The following is a 21,497-nucleotide window of genomic DNA, read 5'->3' as shown; positions in this document are numbered from 1 at the left end:
TTCCACCCTAGATGGGAGAAATTATCAGCGGGCTCAAAGTTCTAGTCCCCTATTTTTATTGTTCTTACTTGACCAGTGCGATTGTTGTTGGTTGGTTGGCTTTTGGTTTCGACGTTGCCACCATGTACTTCGTCTTGCCTCTATTAATTATTTATTAATTACCCTAGATTTCGCGCTGCTTGATCGATCTGGATGAAAGTAGACTGTGCATCCCGGGTTTTTCTTCCCATAATATTAATATCGTCGACGTAGGCTAGTTGCTGGTCTTGAAGAGAATGGTGGATCTCGCATTAACATCTGCATTTCGGATCACCTTTTCCAGGGACAGATTAAAGAGGACGCATAATAGGGCATCCCCTTGTCTTAGACCGTTGTTGATATTGTTGGTCTCGAGAGTGATCCTGCTGCTTTTATCTGACCTCGCACGTTGGTCAGGGTCAGCCTAGTCAGTCTTATCGATTTCGTCCGGATACCGAATTCTCTCCTGGTCGTGTGTAATTTTACCCTGGCTATGCTGGCATAGGCGGCCTTGAATTTGATGAAAAAATGATGGGCGTATGGGGCTATTCCATCTAGCAAGATAACGGAGAATATCTAATATAATAATGCGATAATAATATCACTCAGCAACATGATGACGCATGATATCTCCATTTTTATGTATAGGGCTGATAAAATCTCGATGCCAGTCGCCAGGGATTGGTTTCTGGTCCCACACCTTGAGCATCAATTGATGGACCGCTTGATCTAGTTAGTCCCCTCTATATTTATGCAATGCGACTGTAACTCCATTATCCTTTCTCTATCTGTGAAGTTGCTTCTCCACTCTGAAGGAATTCGTGGTAGGCCTCTGCAAGTGCTTGCGTTCTCTGTAAGTGCAGCATTCTGTCGTTCCGTTGCTAGCTTATATTCGTTGTTGAACCAGCCATTCCGACTTTTTTCCGACTGGGGCAAAGTGTGGCGCTCCGTGGATTCGCAGCATTCGAAATTTATTTCGAATGTTGCGAATGCGAACGAATAGATGGCGCGGATCTATCCACTTTGCGGAGCTCGCCACGGGAGTGGAGAACCGGCGAGAAAAGTGTGCCATGAGTTAGGGGCAGAAAAGAAACACATGAAGCGAGATCCTCTTCTGCCTCTAACGAGCATACAGTCACAGTCACACAAATTATTTAATAAAGTCACACAAATTATTTAATAAAGTCTAATGGTTAAATATATCGAGTATTGATTGTAAAAACCCAGTCTATGTTCCGGTGTACCTAAAAGTGTGGTTTGCAAAGAAATTAATATTAAAGTTAAAAAAGTATATTTGTGACCGTATCAATGATAACGACCGTCAGGCGGTGATATCATTCGAGCCTGGAGCACCAAACCAACGAGACAATGATCTAAATCTGCCTGGCAAACGCAAAGTGCATAGTCTTTCACTTAGGGTTTATGGGATTGCTGTTTTATATATGGTATAATGACCCTTCTCTAGAGAACCGGTCCTTCCCTGTCCAAAGCATCTCTTACAACGTTGTTACATTAGCCTTATATTGGGACATTGCATCGACTGGCTGCTGAGCAGCATTCGGTCTGTACAGGGAGCACCTGTTCAATGAGAAAATGTCCAAATCGTTATTCCGTTTTCGTTGCTGTCCTCATCGTTTCAAAGTCCATCCTGTTCGAGGCTCCTTTTGTGGCTTCGTACAAAGTTGTCTTTCGTTGTCATCCCTACCCAACCAGGAGGATTAGGGGGTACCATTTGTCCTCTTTTTAGGCGCGAAACTCGCCTTCTCCGTCTGCAGTATTTCATTAAGAAAGAACTCTCAGCGATCACCACGTGGAGATGGGGTTTGGTATGCAGCCACTCGTGTTGGTTCAGAAGGCGTTTTCCAGGATTTATGCTCCATCGCGGGCACCCATCCATGATTTGCTCTGGGACCTATACTACCATTTTGACCGCCATGTTTATTATAAATATATTTTTTAGACAGCTGGGAAACCCCCTTAAGTTTATCCTAGAATCATCAACTGCACTAATACCATAAGAGAGCTCAAAAAGTATGCATATTGAAAGTGGTGAATGCGGCAAAGATTAAAGAAAAAGACCATTTATTTCGGCAACAGCACATTATATAAAACATACACATTCAAGTCTCACTTAATATAGAACTAAACACATATAGCAAATAATCAATAAACATTTATCAAACGCGTCACTTTACATAAAAAACGGCAAAAATTATAAGCAAGCATTGCAAAGTTCAGTCCTTAATCATACTTTAAGAGCATAATATCACACTTCATTTAATCTAAATAAAGAACATTCAATGCAGATAAAGCAGCCAAGATTCCAGCTCCACTTGCCGCATATAAAGTTGCGCTGGTTGAACCCAGAGCAGTTATAAGCGATCCCATGCTCAGTGAAACAATCAACTGGCCTACGAAAACCATGCTGCTGATAATGGCGATGTCAGTTCCTAGCCCTCGTGATTGTTTCAGAGGGGCATTTTCCTGGGGGTCCATCTTGAACTGTAAAGGGAAAACTCGATTTACTAGGTTCCTGCTGAAAAGGATTAAATTATACTTACACATCCTTGCGAGTGATATTTTGCGATTAAAATGAAAGGCATCGTGAATAAGCACGAATATATCACTCCGGCACACATGCTGAATATGAGAACACCCGGTTTTGTGGGCCACACAGCCAGAGCCAGCATTCCAGAGGCGAATATCAGGATGCTGCCGAAGTAAACTGTTTTTGTGCTCGTCCATGAAATAAGCCTTTCCATGAGTGATGAGTAAACTGAACATGAGAATGCGTAGACTGAAAGACCATAACATCCAAACCGGACACCTTCGTTATAGAGCGCCGCCTTAAAAGTACCTTCCGGTGCCTGGAAATTTGAATTGATTCTTAATTGCAGTATATATAGGAAAGAATAAGAGTTTAATAGAATTTTGTACTGGTCGTGGTGTAAGGACACCAGTTTTGTATGTTGATACGAGTGAAAAATAGTCGACAATAGAAGCTTACAGTTTTAGCTAAGAAATCTGGTGACCTTATATAAGAAAGGAGAAAGGGGGAAGTCGAGGAGTTGTTAAAAACCTCGTAAGTGTAAGGATTTAGAGAAAATTCAAAGCAAATCGAAAAAGAAGCGAAAGAGCAGAGTTCAGATATACATATATGTTCATACAGAAAAATCATCTTCCGCCTTGCTTGAATGGAAAATACCTAAGCTGTTACAAAAAAAGTACCCAGAATACGGCACCTGTCTTCACGGCTGCACAGGGGTAAAAACCTAAAAAAGAAAACATTTTGACGGCCGAAGGTTACTCCAGTGAAAAAGGTCCCGAATTTATGAGCTCCCAGGGAGCTGATATAGACTGGGCCGACGTTTTACGAAAGATCGAAACTCGACGATCCGTGGGCTAATCAAAGAACATAAGAAGATGTGGAGTGGTTTGCCTAACTCAGAGAAGATCAGTGTCTCAAATGCTGTTTCAGATGTTTTCCGGTAATTGCGACAAATCAGAAAAGTGTAGAGGAATAAGCCAGATTCAAGATGTGCACAACAGAGGAAGTAGGGTTTAACGTAGACTCTCAACACACCTCTGATAGCAACAGGCACCCTGGTGTTTAGGAGAGCTTTGGATATAATAAAGAAAAGAAACAGCAACTTAAAACATTGAAAGCCAACGTAGGGCCAACTTCTACTCCTCGTAAAGAAGATATTGAAGCGAAAAAACGATTTTTTTTAATTATTTAAGTGGCCTAATCCCTTCAAACTCCAGATAATTTTAATTTAATTCTACATCTGATCGAGGCTATAAACTAGATACGGTGTTGTAAATACCAAAAATGTAAAACCCTTCCATGAGAAAAGCTCAGGCTCGGTTGCTTATTTTATGTGAGCACTACACTCGGAACGATTATTAGTGTCAGTTAGTCCGTAAAATTATTTGAGGAGGTCCAGTTCACAGCAGTGCTTTTAGGAGCATGCAATGTAAAATGCAACAGGAAAGATGGATCATGGCGTTGCGGACTACAAGTTCTTGAGTAAGGAAACTTTGCAGCGAGGCAAATGAAAACACGATTTAAGCAGGTGTTTGCATGTATTTTTGAGGTTGGGCAGAGGCAAAGCCTCTGATGAGGACTCAGACCTTGGTGGTCCATTATACTCGATTACCGCATCTAACGGAATATCCTGGTATCGCAGGACTTCCGTTAGTGAATGTGATGCTACGCTCTACAGTTGGAGCACATCAGCACTAAAAATCTGATGTCTGTGGCTTCGCTCCGTGGACCCCGCTTCCTCATTACAGGATGAACATGTATCATCTTGGAGAATTCCTATTCAGAACATATGCCCAGCTAGTGAATTATGGCCAGTCATAATGCCCACAATACAAGTCTTCCTGCTTTTTGATAGGATAAACTTTGCTGCATGTTTGAGTGAAATTATGCGGTGTTTCCAACGGTTAATTAATTGAAATAATAAAAACTTGTTGTTTCTTTTTCGTTTCGTCTTGTTAGCACTGATGAAGGGAACAAGTGGTTGCCGAAATATTGGTATTTGCAAGAATAAATATCCACACCAACGAAAAGGAAACAACAAGTTTTTATTATTTCAATTTGCTGCATGGTTGTTTGGTTCTTACAGGAAAAGTTTGGTGTATTCAGGAAACATTAAGGCTCAGCCACCTGTCATTATGGGAAGTTTTCGATAACAGGATTAACCAATGCTACTGACATCCCAATTGCTGATTCCAATCCAGGTATGGAGAAAATTGAACCCTCTTTTGCTGAAGCATCCGAGATTTCAGTTCAGTTCTCTACCCACAATGACCGGGTACCCAGAGTAGATCTCGACCAACATCTAGCACAGCCACATCTTTCGCATAAGTTTCAGCGTGAATTGGCAGATTTTCTAGTTCACTCAGTAGTGAGTCGATCAAGACAGTCAACAGAAGTGGCGATAGCACATCTCTTTGGAGCAGCCTTTCGTTGCCGCCGTTGTTAGGTAGCGATCAACACTCATTTCAGTACACAGCAATCTCTGCATTTGCATAGCAAGGATCCACTTAAGTAAAGTTTTATCAACACCACAACATTTATCTCTGGCCCCATCAAAGAGCTTTTGGAAGGGCGCACAGACAAACGCCCCTTCAATGTCCACGAACATCCCCATCACTTACACGCCTTTCAGAATTTCGTCCTCTACCTTTCAAATCGAAGAGTGGAAATCAGACTCAAGGGGCTTTCCACTTTAGTAAGCATATTGGTTTTCATTTAGTGGATGTGATCTTAAGGGCTTCTCCCGCAGTCTCACTCGATATTTCAGCGAAAATGATATTAAGCTGATTTGTCTGAAGTTCTTTGGATTTGAATACTCACCTTTCCCAGGCTTAAGTATGAAGACTACCTTAACCTTCTGCCAAGAGGAAGCCGCGTAGCCCAGAGCAAGAAATCCTCGAAAAATATTTGTTAGCAGCTCTAAGTGTTCTATACACTCCTTTAGCATCGTTGGATAGATGCCATCCACGCCTGTTCTGAAGTGTTCAAAGGATAGTAATACCAGCTCTCGCGTTTCCATTGGTAACAATCGTAACAATTCCCCTTGCAACACCTTCGTGTTGAAAAGTTTGCAGAAACCGGCAGTTCTCTTCCTCTCATTTGCAGCACCTACTCTCCTCTAGGATTGCGTTTACCACTGGCCCAACAAATATGTTGAGGGTTCGCATCATAACCATCATAAGATTTCAAGACCACTAGATCCTGCATATACTACCAGATTCCTTAGTTCTTGCATCGTCGAAGGACACAAAGCATAATAAGGCAAGTAATGAGAAGCAACTATTACGTTTCTCCTCTTACCATTAGATTGTGGTATTGTAAGTTGGCCGTAACATAGTCTTGGGAATAGAATTCTCTCAGCATGATTACCTCTAACAATTTTGATATCAGAACACAGGTTCTCTCATCGAAGTCTCCTTGACTGATCCAATACCACAAATTTTGTTAAAACGAACCCATGGCTCTTGAACCAGAAATATATAAGAACTGTCCTGCAACTTCGCCAGCATTGCTGTCAGTGGATAGAAAGGAGCTTTGGCATGCTACAGGTTAATTTGACGAACTCTTATGTTTGTAGACATAAGTTTAGTCTAATATGAATACCGCTGTCTAATATGAAGTCTGCTGCGTTCAGTGTGGACCTCACTGGGGTTACCTCCTTGCACTAACCTTCCGCTTTCTGGTATCCGATGTCTCTGGATATAGCCACAATTAGACCAGTAGCGTCTATATCACCAGCTTCCCTTTCCTCCGCTTTTCCTAGTAGAAGCGGAAGAAAAGGTTGTGACAGGCAAGCTGTAGTCTCTTCTCCTTTCCGGCTGAAGTTTCCTTCCGCCGAGCCTTCCTCTCCCGTTTTTTGGAAGAGTTAGGCAACAGAGTCGCCGACAAGCTGGCCGTAGTCAGGCTTTCAGTGCCTCTCATTAAGGGAGTTGCTGTACAATCCTTTCTGGCTGACCGCGCCGTAGACACCGAGTGCAGGTATCTGAATCTCAGAAGTGGAGGGCCTGTTAAGAAGACCTCTAAAATCCGTGCCTCGGCCACGACCTGATTTCTTAAAGTTGCGGGTGGATTTTAGGTGTGTGACTTCTTACCACTTGGAGTGTTACAATCCTTTGTTTCCATCTCCATGTGCTTTTCGACACCCTTAGTATAGTAGTAAACTACCAGAGGCTACACTGCTAAGGTGGTGCCCGAGGGGAGTATTTAGTCTCGAATCTTGGGGATAAGCTTAGGTAGGTGATACATGCCAGCAAGAGGAAGAACTTTACGCCGACGCAAATTTACATTTCCGGAATACAATGTAAAATCATTATCAAACCGTGGAAAGCAAGGGGCTAAGAACACAAAGTATATTCTTATCGTCATCATCAACGGCGCAACAACTGATATCCAGCCCGCCTTTGTAAGGAACTTGAGATGGAGCAAAGGATATCGAATATCGAATATATTCGATATCCCTTGCTCTGAGAAAGAGTCTGCCTTTGGTAAATGATTTTTGATTGGCTTCTGCAATGAGCGCACTCCTTGACAACGATATGAAGAATGTTCGCTTTTCCGAAAAGACGCTGTGAAATGGTGGGACTCAGGAGACTAATCTTCTCAAAGGGCGTTGCGTTGTCATTCTCTGGAAAATTCAGTGTTGACAGAAGCGAATTCGGGGCGAACTGTTGCTAACTGCCAATACATGATGAGCTTTCACGACCTTCTGCTTCCTAACAGGATTGTGCCTGCAAAATTCCCATTCAGGATAAATAGCATCAAAATTGTACAGAGCTTCGCCCTAATGGAGATTTATGAAATAGACAAAAAGGTTGTTTTCAGTGAACAACTATATGCAGTTCGGAAGAGGCATCATAAAGGTTACATTCTAGCCGTGATAGGTGGTCTGGATAAGATGTATTTAGATATAGAGATGCATGGTCCTGGTGACTATGGTAAGGTTTCTAGATTTCTGCCACTTTCACGGCCTCATCATCATATTCATCGGTAACACACCAATCGAGGAAAGGACTTTCCAACAGCAACAACGTCTAATGAAAGCGATCATATCGTCATCAGCAGTAGATTTAAAAACTGTTGTGTAAATGTACGGAAGGGATGTTGACATACGCCTCGAAAGGAACCATTTTTGACGGTCGTTTATCTTTGCTTCCATGTTGTTATTGCTTTCAATTGCCAGGGAATAGAGCACTGGCTCCCAAATTCAATACAGATCTCCACAATCCGGCTGTCACTAAGCAACAGGTAAAATTCCTTACTGGCCAAAACACACAAACTCTAGTGCCCACTGATACAGGTGAAGTTATCGCCTTCGTCCCAAAAGGACGTTACAAGACTTGATTGACAATATAAATGTGGGTACTGATCAATGAACTGAATGAAAGAAGCGAAAGCAATTTGAGCGGTATCGGGAAACCAGCACGCTTCCATTACCGTCATAAATTGGGAGAAGGGCAATGTTGTAGATGCCCGGATAAAAGCAGTTCCTTCTTTGCGTGTTCACGAGAGTAGAAGTTCCTTCACCTATATCGCATCACGAAAGAGCTTCCAGGTTGTCGTCCGCTTTTCGATGGCCCTGTGGCTACTCATCCATGATGATAAAGAGCGGAAGATATGGAAAGAGCTCTTCATGACCGTTGTGAATATAAAATTCATGGAAGGTTCACCTCTTCTGAATGAGTTGGCAAGCGTACCGAGTGCTTCTTCAAACGTAAGAGAAATTACTGTTGCCATCAACATCCTCAAATGGGACAAACTCGCTCCGCAGTTCCGGCAGTATCTGTAGAGTTGTTATTTCCACTGATTTGCAAATGCTGGGAATCTAAGATTTTTTTCAATGTGTGGAAGAAAGGATGATCTCTAATGCTTCGATAAAGAGCAACCATTTGTGAAATCCGACTGCTTTTCATCGTTTTCAAGAAGACTTTCGACAGTGCAACATAAAACTGCGAAAAATGGCACGCACCGGAAGTAAAATCTTAAAGAAATTTAAAGTTGAAAGCAGAGTCCGGTGGAGTTGACATCCTTTATGCTGCTTTAGCAGAATGAGGCAAGTAGAGTCAGAGTGAAAATAAAAACTAACAAAACCAACGTTCTTAGTATGACGGTTTGTTGCACTCTTTATTTGAATTAATGGGGAGAATTTGAGGACGTCCAACAGGTTATATCTAGGAAGCGCTATTTCTGTTAATACCAACTCCGAACTTAGTTTTGCTTGACACATCAATAGCGCTAAATGCTCCTTAGCTATTTTTTCCAATATCTGGAAATGCAGATATCTCAACACCAAAATCAAGTTGAGACTGTTCCAATGTTTTTTCTGGTCTGCTATAAGGGAATAGTACATAAAAAGTGATCACCACTTTCACTTGGAAGCTCCATGCTTCCATCAACTCATGTCTAGTCCGTATTATCGGAGTACTTTGAGCGGGGATAATATCAAAAGAAGAAATATCAATGGATAGGTCACGGTTTAAGGATTCCTTTATCCCAAAGTAGTCGATGAGTAGGTCGCCCTACAGTGCAGAACAGTGAAGAACGAGTGCAAACTTCTCGAATAGTCGCGAGATGAGTCGAAGTAAGCAACTGACTGCAGTGGCATCCAAGTTGCTGGAAACTGGTGGCAATAGCACTGTGCCCACAGTATGGCAAGCAACTATTCCTAATGTAATCATCAACTTCACGGTCCACCGGGTGGTATATCTTTATCCTTGATGAATGCATGGCGGAAGGAGTTTTCTCTAGTTGGTAGTAAAGTCGAAGACGGATTTTGCTGCTAAGCTAATGACCATCATTACACTCAATCTACTTAATATAACGAGGGGTATGGCGACATATCAATTACAGCTGATTCTCCCATATCGTTGAATATAAGAAGGCCTTATCTAGACACGCTTCCCTGGTGCCACTGAATGTCATCATCAAGCATTCAATTTGGCAAAATGGGGGATATATTAAGAGCTAATTGGCTAAAATAGATATCACTAACAATTCAACTAAACTGATCAAACGTTTTTCCTCGAAATCACACTTTAGTACGATACAAATGAGAGACATACAAAGTAGACTGCCACGGAAGAAGGTCCACAGAATCTAATGCTAGGTCTTCCTTGCAAACAATGGAGCCGAGGAAAGTTACAATTGTTTCTTTTGTGATTTTCATCGCCAAATATTCTGAAAATGTTGAAGTATTGACAAATGATACCATGAGCGCTATAAAATGCGGCAGAGATGATTGAGCTTGACCTAGTGGAATAACAGACAGAGAAGCTCTTTATCACCAGCCGTGAAAATAGAAATACATATAGTATTCAGGCTGATGGCTACAATATCATTTGATATCCTGCATTGAAGTATTTAGTAGTGATGCTGGATACGAAGATCAATTTGAAAGAAAATCTTGATCGATGTGGTTCACGCTGCCTTTCTATCTGTGGCTCTAGTAGAAAGAATGGTAATATGAACTACTTTGTACTACGCGAAAAGTTGTTTTCAGAACAACGTCAAGTGAGGCGGTAATACCTCAGATATAGTGTCGATCTCCTTGTATATGAAGAGTGCTTTATGTATGAGAAGAAGGAAACCAATGCCCCTAGAAAAGAAAACAGAAATGAACTACCAAGTGACATCAATTCCGACGTAACATGGTGGTAACAGGAATTGTTTGTACCCGTTCTAAGATTTCCGGACCAAACTAAGAAGATAGACAGACAGAAAATAATCCGGGTTTAGTTAGGTAGTTAGACAAACGTAAATATCTATATTTGAGACTAAAGCTTCAAGCAACGGTTTGAAGCTGAACAAGGAGTAAGCTTCCTCGCCAAATGTTGCACGAACAGGGAGGTTGGTATGCCAGAGGTGTAATATATATGAACGCTCCTTTGAAGGAGAGTGTCTTTTATTTCTACTAAAATAGAATCATAATTCATTCATTTAGTTTTAATTTAATCTAGTTTAGGAGGGGGTGCCGCAGCTCCAAGCACTCAGACCTAGGCCCAATTTGCTACCCCCGAAGATCGACTATTCATCGGCCTCAAAGGACTTCACGAATCTGACACCATTCTCCAGAGGCAGAGAATGCGCAGACTCTTCGTTGAAGAAAACTTTACCAAGGTATCTTCGTCTGAGGTCTGAGGAAGCCGGGCAGCTGCATGGGAAGTGTAGGGTCTGCTCTTCTTCTTCTTATGGCCCACTTCTTAAGGGACATGAAAAATGCCCCTCACGATGACCCAGATTCTTTCACAAAGATTTTTGCTTGCCGGCAGGAGTTCAAATTTCTCCATTCGGCTGTGTGAATCCTTGTCATTTCACCCTTGAGAGTACACTTGACAGTAGATGGCCGGATGCCAAAAGCTGGTTCAGGCTCCACCATTGTGGATTGAGAATCTTGGCGAGCCAGTCTTTCAGCCTCCTCATTACTAGCGATATTTTAGTGCCCTGGCACCCAAATCAGGAATATTTCGTTCAGTCGGCTAAGTTTCAGCAGCACCTGATGACAACTCCACACCAACTGGTTTGATATGTCGTTGCTGGTTAGTGCTGATAATGTTGCCCGGCTATCGGAACTGATTCGACCCCGCAAACATTCTCTTAGATATGGTCGTCATTTTTACGAGAGGTCGAGCCGGTAATTCATTCATTTAGTTGAGGAGTTTGTTAGTCGTTTATCTTTTCCCTACTTTGGTTTTGGGAATAATCATTATTGTCAGTTACCAGTTTCAATTATACTTGGTATTGCAAGGCCATCTCGTCAGAAGTTCAGCTGGGCTATGAAATTATTTACTCATTAAGAAGAGAGACAAGAGACCTTGATAAGAGAGGTTATTAATAAAGAAGAAAAATGATAGAGGGCTTGGAATCAAACCCTGTGTCTTAATTGAGGGAGAAAGTGTACAGTGGTAGTCAGATTTCAGTCGACTTAGCTGTGATCAAATACAAGTAAAATTAGGGTAGCAGTCCAGAACTAATGCTGGCGAAATTACCTCCTAACGTTCCATATCGGGCCACAAATCATTGTAATACACTTCAAGGCTTAGATTCAAGTTGGACTGTTGCGCATTGATTATTTTGTGTCCATAAAAACGATACAGATCGATCCAGATAATAATGATGGGGAAGTAGATATCGATGATGTTTACTAATTTGAAATAACGCAGTAGAAGAAGATAAATCTTACTATAGAAATACTCCGCTTATATTAAAATCACAGGTAGAAAAAGAAGAAAACTGACACCGAGGATATAGATCTGGGAGAAAACTTCCAACACCAAGCAACCGAGTAGGCTCCATCTGCGTTACTTACGTTCTTGTACTTACCGAAGGATCGCCACCGAATACAGCCTCCCCAACAAAGTCCGTAAAATATAAACAATATGAAAGGTGCGCCATGTGACACAATAAATTCGTTAACGAAAGGACCCTTATCGACTTAGGCATAAATATAATACTTTTAAGGTAGGTTCGTAGGGTGACTTTCTCCTCTATCTCATCCCCGCTCGTTATTTTCAATGTAACATGATTACAATCGCCGTTTTTTGCTTGATTTCCTTTAATAATTTTATTGTTATTGTTATTATTATTATTCGCATTGTCCAGTATAAATTTCAATTTGTCACCATTTGATAATTTCATCGTCGTCAATTTAAGTTCCATGGAAGTAGCCTGGATGAGGATGACAGCGATAATAGAATAATTATAGCAAATTAAGCAAAGGAATATAGTAAAGAGCATGCATACCTCTTTAATACAGTAAATATTTTTTCTATTTTGGATTTCTTTTTGGATTGTAGTCCTTGACAATGGTCGTAAAAGTTGATCGCTTTCGATGAGATCCAGCGGAATTTCTCGAAAACTTGTCACAGTTATCAAAAAACATATGATGAATACTACAAGGACAATTGCGAATACTGTTTGGTAATTGCCTCCCAGAAATAAGCCTAGAAATAGAAAAATTAATTTAATTCGACTAAATATTAACAGACAAGGTTTCAGTTAAAATTCGCATTGTTCTTCTTATCAATAAAATGAAATAATCAAATCAGGCAATTACCAACGAATCGCGTCATTTAGAAATTTCACATTCCTTGTCCTTGGGAATATTACCCATCCTCTTTGCGAACCCTACTCAAAAGCGAAAATTGGATTTCCACATCTCCCATGATTGAAGTTTACATAAATGCACTTCCTCAAAAGTGGGTCGATTATAATGACTATCGGAAGGATGTTCAGAATATATGATAAAACCAATGTGGAAGACTAGGGAAAACTTATAGTCATACCACCAAACCCAAGTACCAGCGACTTTGACAGTAAATAAGTGGGCCTCCAGCCATTGATACTCTTAATCAGTGACTTGGTAGTGGATCATCACTGCTTATAATGGTATGAGTGATTTATTTTGTATTTACCGGGGGCAAAGGTGTGGAAAGATGGGAATTGAACCAAGAAAAGTTTTGAGCATGCGGCGACTGAGCCACACAAAATTGCACAGGATAATGGATTAAGGTTAACGATGTACGAGTATGTGTGCCTAAATGTCGCCCTTCTCTAAGCTCCACAAGCTTAGAGCTCGAAGACATATAGTCTGGTCTTCAATGCGAAAGCGCGATCCTAGATTGGGGTACAGTAGATAAACAAAGGCAAGGGAGGCGACTTATTCGAATGTTTTGCACAGCCTTGGATGCTACTGACCAATATAGTTAACATCAAGACCCAGAATGCCTAGCGCAACGGGATCTTTCTGAGTTGTGATCTAGAGCTGTGCTAATTTACTTCCAATCTCATCTATTACTTCTTTTTTTGTTGAGGTGCTAAAGGTCCTTGTGAGTAGCAACGAATTTGAAAGACTCTTCCGCTAAGAAATCAGTCAGCAGGTGTTTTTTTTTCCGGGTAGGGTAGGTGAATGCATTTACGCACTGAGTGGGGTACTCCCGCGACGGTACGCCATGTACTACCAAATAAACCCGTCCCCATCATCAGAAAACTAGCCTGGATCCGTCTGCCACATACCTTCGGGCTAGCCCACGACCTCTGCAGCCTGGGTGAGCCTTCAAATCAGGGAATTCCTTTCACCAACGCGAGGGGAGAGGATGAACGAAACTGTTAGTTCAAGGAACCCCCTGCTGTCCTGACCCTGCAGCGGTCGAGCACCATCTTATTTACAACGAGAAGAACCCGAACGTTATGCTTCCACCTGTTAACGCTTCTCAGCATCTCCGCGACAATGTTGTCTGCAAAGAGATCCCTTGCATTTAAATAAAGTTGTTGACCAATTCCAATCCCCCTTCCATGAGAAAAAAAGTGCGATGGGCGTCATTTTCAACAGGGTTCCAAAACAAATAATCAGGAAATTGGAGCTGGAAACTTAATTCTCTGTGTTAAATCGCCGAATTTCTCTCTCTTTCTCTTCTACCCAGGATTATTGTATGGATTCAGTGGCCTTTACTGAAATTATTCAACCTAATGTGGTTTTTTGAAAGGCAAATTACTTTGCTGGGATTCGCGCTCCTCTTCTGGTAGATAAAGTGCGCCTCATTCGTTCCAACCCGCTTCACGACTTTAGTGCGGTTTTTTGATATATCAGATTCCCGTCTAGAGAAGAGCCCTGTAGAACAAGCCTGCGATTACACTTCGACTCACCATCATCCCTGCTAAACACGAACTTACTTTGGAACTCAACTTTGGCGCGATGGCTAGGCACAGACATCTAATAATCGATTTTGAGATGATGTTGACAGTAAAGGTTTTCATACCATTGATAATATGGACCGCCTCCTTGTTTTCATCAAGGTCCAGTAAAGGAGGTCGGTTTGAGACAGCGTACTTTGTACTATCGTCAGTAAAACCAAAATAAAATGCTAAGATCAAGGAAAGAGATAAATAAAGTATAGGTGGGTTACTTCACTATGCTAAACCCTACCTGATCTCTCTTGGTCATAGGTCCCGTGACAAATCGACGAAGAAAATGCATCCAATATCGTTATAAGCCAAGATGATCGGATCGAGTAACAAGCCTCGGAAAAATGCAAAAGCGTCCACCTCAGTTGACGCAGCAGGACGGGCCCCGGTCCTGTCGAGAAATGAGCATGGGTTCTTGACACATTGACGGTGTCAGAACGTAAGTAAGTTAGTCTGAGCAAAACAGATACGTGTCTGCACGCTAAATGTCGGCACCCTAACTAAAAAGACCGAGGAACTCGCCAGAGCCCAGCACTCTGCAAGAAACCTGATGATCTAATGCCAAAAGATGCGACTTAGAACGCAAATGTGATGTCATTAAAGAAGTCGAGCGATGTGATGACCGGCTGATGAAGCTCACCATTATATCAGCAAATCACACTATTCACTTCTTCATCGCATACGAACCACAAACAGGTCGACCTACTGCTGATCTTGGTTCAATGCTACCACTCGATGGAGAACTGCGTTATAAAATTGCTTCACGAATAAACGCAACCTGGATGAAGTTGGGTTCCACAACTGGTGTTCTTTCTAATCAACGTATCAACGGATGACTCTAAAATTGACCACAATGTCGTCCGTCCTGTTGCTCTCTATGGTTCTGAGTGTTGGCCGGCTATAAAAGACAATGAAAGGAGTCTTGCGGTAATGGAGGCGAAGATGTTGTGTAGGACTGACTAGTGGCGTGACACTTTTTGATCACATCCGAAATGAGAATATCTGCAATCGATATGGGGTTGCATCGATCGTTGAAAAACTGCGAGAAAGGCGTCTTCAGGTTAGGTCACGCAATTCGCGCTAACCAGAATTCACTTGCCAAGGTTGGTCTGAATTTCTATGTCGGTGGTAAGCCGGCCTTTTGGTCGGCCGGCTGAAACAACGGGGTGTGGTACGCTGGATGGGGATTTGAAAGCCTCGCATCCAGATCAGGCCTTTGATAAAACAAAATGGCGAAAACGATTACATCGAGCCTGTGAACGGGACAAATGCTGATTAAAAAGAAGATACGAATTAAACGCATAGGTATGGGTTGCGTCATAATTTTGCTGCAATATTGATTGCCAAAAATATATTTGATTCAGCTAGCCGGAGGTGTATTAAAAACATTCTAGTTTCAATTAACTGGTTGAAAGATACCCTATGCTGCTAATAACGATTTGAAAGATATCTCTTTCAATGCAAATGGACTTTAAGAGACCATTTGGAAACTCATTGTCCATATTATTTAATTCTGAGGAATGTCCCTGCGTTCATAAAACTCTGCTACCTTATTTTATTATCTTTTAAAATTACGGAAAAGAAAAATCAGTGAGGAGTCAGCGCAATTAAAATTCATCAAACCATGCTCAATAGTTAATCACACTAGACAAAGACAAAGTCCGCATTCTTGCTTTTAGCTTAATAATATTTCTCCATTATGTATTTTCAGTATCTCTAGTACGCCTGAATATATGCTAGTTCAGTTCTTTCGTTAAGATTTTACAGTAGGTAACGCAACTTTTTGACTCTTGAAAATTTCAGTGGTTTTATTTTTTTTGGAAAATATAAAAGTAAATCAAATCTAATCTAGTGTGCAGGATAGAAAATAAAGGTTTAAATGTTCTTTTCTTCAAAGTTACTTACCAATTTGTGTGGAATTCCAATCGATTCCGCCAATACTGTATCCAAAAGTGCCTCCTAGTCCAGCCATTACGGAAAATGTGCTCATTGCTTTTACATGATCGCCTAAAATTGAGTGGATAAATTAAAAACTAATGATCAGCCAAAAGGATCTTAGCAACTCACTTGGAATGCAGACATCCAGCAAATATGCTCTGGACGGTGTCTGACAAGTGTCCGCATTAAAATCCAATAGAATTGTTCCTAAAATAGTGAACACAAATCCGTACACATGATTCGAGATACTGGGTTCAGCTAGTTCGGTCTGTTTTAAATTGGTTAACGTTGTATTAGTCGTTCCAGCATCAGGACTTTCAGAAGACATTCCTCGGTCGCCCAGCAAACCTCCAACTATCTTTCCATATGGAACCAGTACTAATCCCATCATGATTCCGGTTGATAATGCTATAAGCAGTGGACGTCTGCGCCCGAGATTTGATCTGCAACGATCACTTAGCGATCCCAAAATCGGTGATATAAAAAATCCCAATAGGGGTGAAAGACCCCATACCATAGTCATATGTTTGTGGTCGACTCCTATTTGTAACAGGATTGGCGATACAAACGCTGTTTCCGCTGAATAAGCTAATTCAATTGCCACAACAATGCATGATAAACGGATAAAATCCAGATATGATTTAGGCCTGCGCAGATTAAGATATTTTTAAAGGGATACTTAGAACTATGTAGTAATAAGACTAAGCTAGGAATTATACCTGAACACGTGTGAATAATCCTTCCTCTGCTGTCTTGCATGATTTTCCCGGATTTGAAGCATTTCCTTCACAATTGGATCATTTATATCGATTTCTTGTGAATTCCTTGGTTTTGCAACCATCTTGATGGTTTTTAGGAAAGATCTAAAAAGAAGAAGTGCATTTATAAATTCAAGTTTGCATACAGAAGCAAGCAATACATGTGAGAATACATTGTAAGCGTGAGTAGCATTCGTTCGTAGACTGTTGGAATTTATATACAAAATATAAGCAGTGAATTCGCCCCTTCACTCTTTTTTAACAAAGTTTTCATGGCTTGAACTTGTATCAAGACGGGCATCTAGTCCAGTCATTAAATCGAAAATCGGTTGCGGGGGGGGGGGGGGGGGGGGGGGTAGAGGTTGGCATAAGAAACAAAAGCCATTTAGCGCCAAGTGGACCTCCTGACTTTTTCGTCCCAGTCGGCACTCTAAAAGAAAGAATCTTGTAACTATGTTTGCCCTAGTATGTCTTTAAGACATTTCTGAGTGGTCTCGTAAATGTTTTTCGTACCAACGGAGCAAGGTTGGAAGACAAATCGTCATACTGGATTTCAGATTAAGCTACGTCCATATTGATATCGTTCGGGAGTTTACGCAATGAAAGTGGTTTCCATATACTTTAATGATGATCAGTGGATTAACAAGGTGACCAAAGGCGACTTTAGTCGATAGCAACTGATGCCACAACGAAGATGTTGTATTCGATCATTAGATCAAGGATCTTCGCTCGCTAAAATTATTTTAGGATCTAAATTATTAATTTCACCTCAAAAAATCACTCGAAATCAAATCGGAAATAGAAAAATCAGACAGGAGTTAGGTGGGTTTTCATACAAGCAAAATGAGGAGGTAAAAATTTTTCATCGGATGTAACTCTATTGGATATCCAAGCAAAGGACTCAACTAGTATTTCGAAATAGACTTTAGTGCTGTCATCTATTGTAGAGGGGATTGAAAAGGGCACATTTGATTCAACGATACATTCTTAGCAACTACTCAACCGAAAATCTGAAAAAGTCATGAGAATTCTGATGTATGACATTTAGGCATCAAAATATCCTTCAACCCCATCTCGATAAAGTTAACAATAGTATATTAACATATGTTTTAGAAATTGTATGGAGCATGGTAGATAGGTGTTAATGATCGCTCCGAGGAGCCCCATTAGCGCGGTGGTACACTGTTTAAATGCCGCAAACTCCTGAGACCATGACTGCTACGGCACGAACAAGCGGGTATAGTTCAGCCGGCTCAGATCTTCACAGCCAGCCCGCAGTACTCACGAGGGAAAACAGCTCTCTCACCCTGCAGCTAGAGATCTCTCTGAGGTCCTCAAAGAGTGGTTTACCTAGTGTCCGTAGCCTGAGCAGGACAATCGAAAACAAAGTACCTGAGGGTTTCTCCCTCTTCTTTGCAGCTTCTTCAATGTGAATTGTAGGGTATGCCCACTCTGGCGGTATGGTCCCTATATGATAGCGCCAAGCACAGGCCACCGTAATATTGTACGCATTTGAACCTGTCTAGCACAAGAGTTCTCATGATCGGGTTGGATTACAGGCGAGTAAAATCCTCCTTGACTTGGCACAGGAAATGTGCCTTCACCATCTGTGCGAGCAAATTCCTTCCTTAACAGTCGTCAGCGGGACGCAGACTTTGCGCCTCGAAGAACTGTCAAGAGCAGAGCCACGCCTGGTTAGTCCGATAGTCCATTAATTTTCCTCTATGTTCTTATGACCGGGACCCCGGGGAGAGTGACCTTGTGAGTTCTGCCCAGACTGTTCAGCATGTTTCAACATTGCCGGCCGCTGACTGTTGGTCAAAATCTCGGATGATGCCCTAGCCATTGACTGACTGCCAGTATCGCCAGTACTTTGGCTTGGATTGAACTAGCAAATACTGGCCACGGGACATAGGAGGCTCTTCTTAACCCTCCGTTCTGTAATTAATCTCCAATTCAGTGTCGGATCCAGGATTATACCCAGGTACATACTTTACATTGCCGAAAAAAACCAATCTTTAGTCATTTAGCCGTGGTGGTGAATAGCTTCAGTTCCTTTGTGGTTGAATTTATGCTGAGTCTGCATCTTGCAGCCCACAGGCATCATAACGCACCTTTCATGGTATCACTTCTAAAGAAGGGAAACATCCTTGAAACCAATATTATCAAGTCGTCGGCATACGCTACCGCTTTCACTCCATCACTCTCAACCAGAAATTCAAGTTCTGGTCAAGTGACTACATTCCAGATCAGACTGAATTATCCTAGTTCTTCGCATGCATATTATCCAATACGTAAGATACCCCTCCAATCCAATATTGATCAAGGCTTCCTTGATACGAACGTTGTTGAATTTTCCTTCTATTTCCAGGAAGGCAGTTAGAGCATTATGGAACATGGTATTGCAGAGCTAAAATTATAGCATAGTCTGATATACTAAATGCTTATGCGTTACGAACTACGTGCGAGTGGAAAGGACATAAAGCCAAATATTCTAATATAGGAAAGCCACAAAACGTTTTCCCTTGAGGGACCTTTTCCTTATTAAAACCTAGCTACCTGTGATTGTACGAAGAATTGACTTCTCATGTTGATTGCTTGTTTTCTGGTCAAATGCAGTACACAATGCATGTTTGTTATGGGTTATCGAATAATGGTTACTTTCGTTTAAGTAGGATGGAAGTGGCGGCCGGTTTAACATATTTTAGAAACTTATTGATTGTTTGGATGTTTTTAAGATTTTGTGTAAAACAAAATCTTATTAAAATCGGTTTATTGTCTGTCTGTATGTCACACGCACTCTTCTCGGAAACAGTTAAAGCAATTGACACCAAATTTGGTGGAAAGGTTATAACTGTGAACCTTTACGCATACAGTGAGTTGCATCATTCTATGTCTATGTCTCCATACATGCAAAAGGGGGGGGTGTAAATTTTTTTTTTCACCAAATATAGCCATGTGGGGTATCAAATGAAAGGCCTCGGTTAGTACTTTCCGAAGCCAAAGTTTCGGTATTTGTTGGAAAGGTAGGAATGCATGTTTTTCAGCGCTTTTTTCGCAAACCATGCATTCCACTTAGAAATGATATAAAGCAGATACAATTCATATTAAATAATAAAAAGAATGAATGCATGATTAAAAATCAATAAAAACAAAACGGGGTTTTCTCATATAAATTTAAAATAAGCCGAATCCCTTGAAAATGTAATGTGATTTAAGCCCTCGCAATAAATTCTGAAAAGTTGGGATATATAAAGTGCGTAGTTTCCAAAAAAATATATACCCTAAAAGAAATTTTTTTTATTTTTCCAAAAAAAATCATTTTGTAAAAATATCTTAAAAAATAAAGATGATAGTGAAAAACTGCTCACTCAATATTTTAGCGAGATAATGCCACATTGTTGTGCTTTAGTACATTTTCACTATCCACCGCAGAGGAGGGTGCCACATCCCTCCGGGGGGGTAGGCGCATTTCGGCGCTATATAACTTTTGTTTCTTATGCTACCCTCTACCCCCACCCCACATGTCATGTCAGTCAGTCTCGAATGAAAGAATTCTGAGGTTGAAAGTTTTAATGACTGGACTAATTATCGTATGGGATATTAAAAGGTACAAATAAAATACTGGAACAAGCAGAATAGCTCGGAGAAAAAATTAAAGACCATAATGCATGCCTTATTATCTCTACGCCAGAACAAGACCCCAGTAACCACGTAAACAATTATGCCACGATGTAATACACTTTGTTGACACATTTCTCGCTGAACGTTTTATCACATTCCTAAGAAAATAGGAAGAAAAAGTCCATAGTGAAATCAGCCCGGCAAATCAGTAATGCATATGGAAAATGCCTCTTTCAAATCCACAATTTCCTTATAAAGTATCAACAAACGCTCGCTTGCTAATTCAGGATAAGTGTATTTTAGAGCATTTTTTTACTTGTGAAAGGTCTTAGTCCATTACGGATTAACTGAACTGGTCTCTTGTGGTTAGCGAGAAAACCTACCTCGGACCCTTCCAAAATTTGAAACAGCAAAACAGGCAGAATTTTATTTTCCTTTTTAATTTATAAATTGCAAACATTTTAAACTTCTTCACGATAGTTCTGGTAAAATTCAGAAACAAAAACACACAATATCAAGCCGGTAAATTGTCAAAAATACGTAACACAATCGCTCAAAAACTGAAAAACTTCTCATGCATTTCTGAAACGCTAGATTTCAACGAACGGTCTGTTTTCAGTAAAATGAGAGATTGGTTCTAGCTTATCAGCTGTTGACTTCGAATACATTGAAAGTTATTCCAAGCCTGCATTCACTGCAACAATGTTTACTCCCTTCCTAAAATAAACTAAAACATATTTGTTAAAAGTAATATGTGCATCAGCAGTACAACTTCTCAATTACAGTACAAGTTTCCACATAAAATTCTCGCGTAACCGTCACAAACAGGGTGACCTTTTGATTAATCGAAGAGACCTGGCAAAATTTAAATTTTGAAAACTGAATGCAAATAAGAATTTAGGGAAGAGTGTCTTGATAAGGTGGTGGATAAGGAA

At 40.9% G+C, this 21,497-nt stretch overlaps 1 protein-coding gene across 3 annotated transcripts in view; it reads right to left on the bottom strand.

Moving 5' to 3' along the window:
• Window positions 1-2,083: 2,083 nt before the first annotated feature.
• Window positions 2,084-21,497, bottom strand: part of LOC119654826 (proton-associated sugar transporter A-like) — a 59,627-nt gene continuing 40,213 nt past the window's right edge. The window contains exons 1-9 of one of the 3 annotated variants that reach the window (XM_038060393.1): window positions 20,946-21,151; window positions 16,900-17,043; window positions 16,310-16,827; window positions 16,148-16,249; window positions 12,302-12,501; window positions 12,181-12,226; window positions 11,882-12,111; window positions 2,580-2,885; window positions 2,084-2,520 (exon numbers count right to left, since the gene is read on the bottom strand). In XM_038060393.1, the coding sequence (XP_037916321.1) occupies window positions 2,296-2,520; window positions 2,580-2,885; window positions 11,882-12,111; window positions 12,181-12,226; window positions 12,302-12,501; window positions 16,148-16,249; window positions 16,310-16,827; window positions 16,900-17,043; window positions 20,946-21,022 (1,848 nt within the window). In that variant the 5' untranslated portion in view covers window positions 21,023-21,151 and the 3' untranslated portion in view covers window positions 2,084-2,295. Of the gene's footprint in view, window positions 2,521-2,579; window positions 2,886-11,881; window positions 12,227-12,301; window positions 12,502-16,147; window positions 16,250-16,309; window positions 16,828-16,899; window positions 17,044-20,945; window positions 21,152-21,497 lie in introns of those variants that run through there. The other 2 variants (XM_038060391.1, XM_038060394.1) reach the window with 2 other exon arrangements.

Source organism: Hermetia illucens, chromosome 4 (assembly GCF_905115235.1).
Source record: "Hermetia illucens chromosome 4, iHerIll2.2.curated.20191125, whole genome shotgun sequence".
In the NCBI taxonomy this organism is placed as follows: Eukaryota; Metazoa; Arthropoda; class Insecta; order Diptera; family Stratiomyidae; genus Hermetia; species Hermetia illucens.
This window is presented reverse-complemented; position numbering and strand designations above follow the sequence as displayed.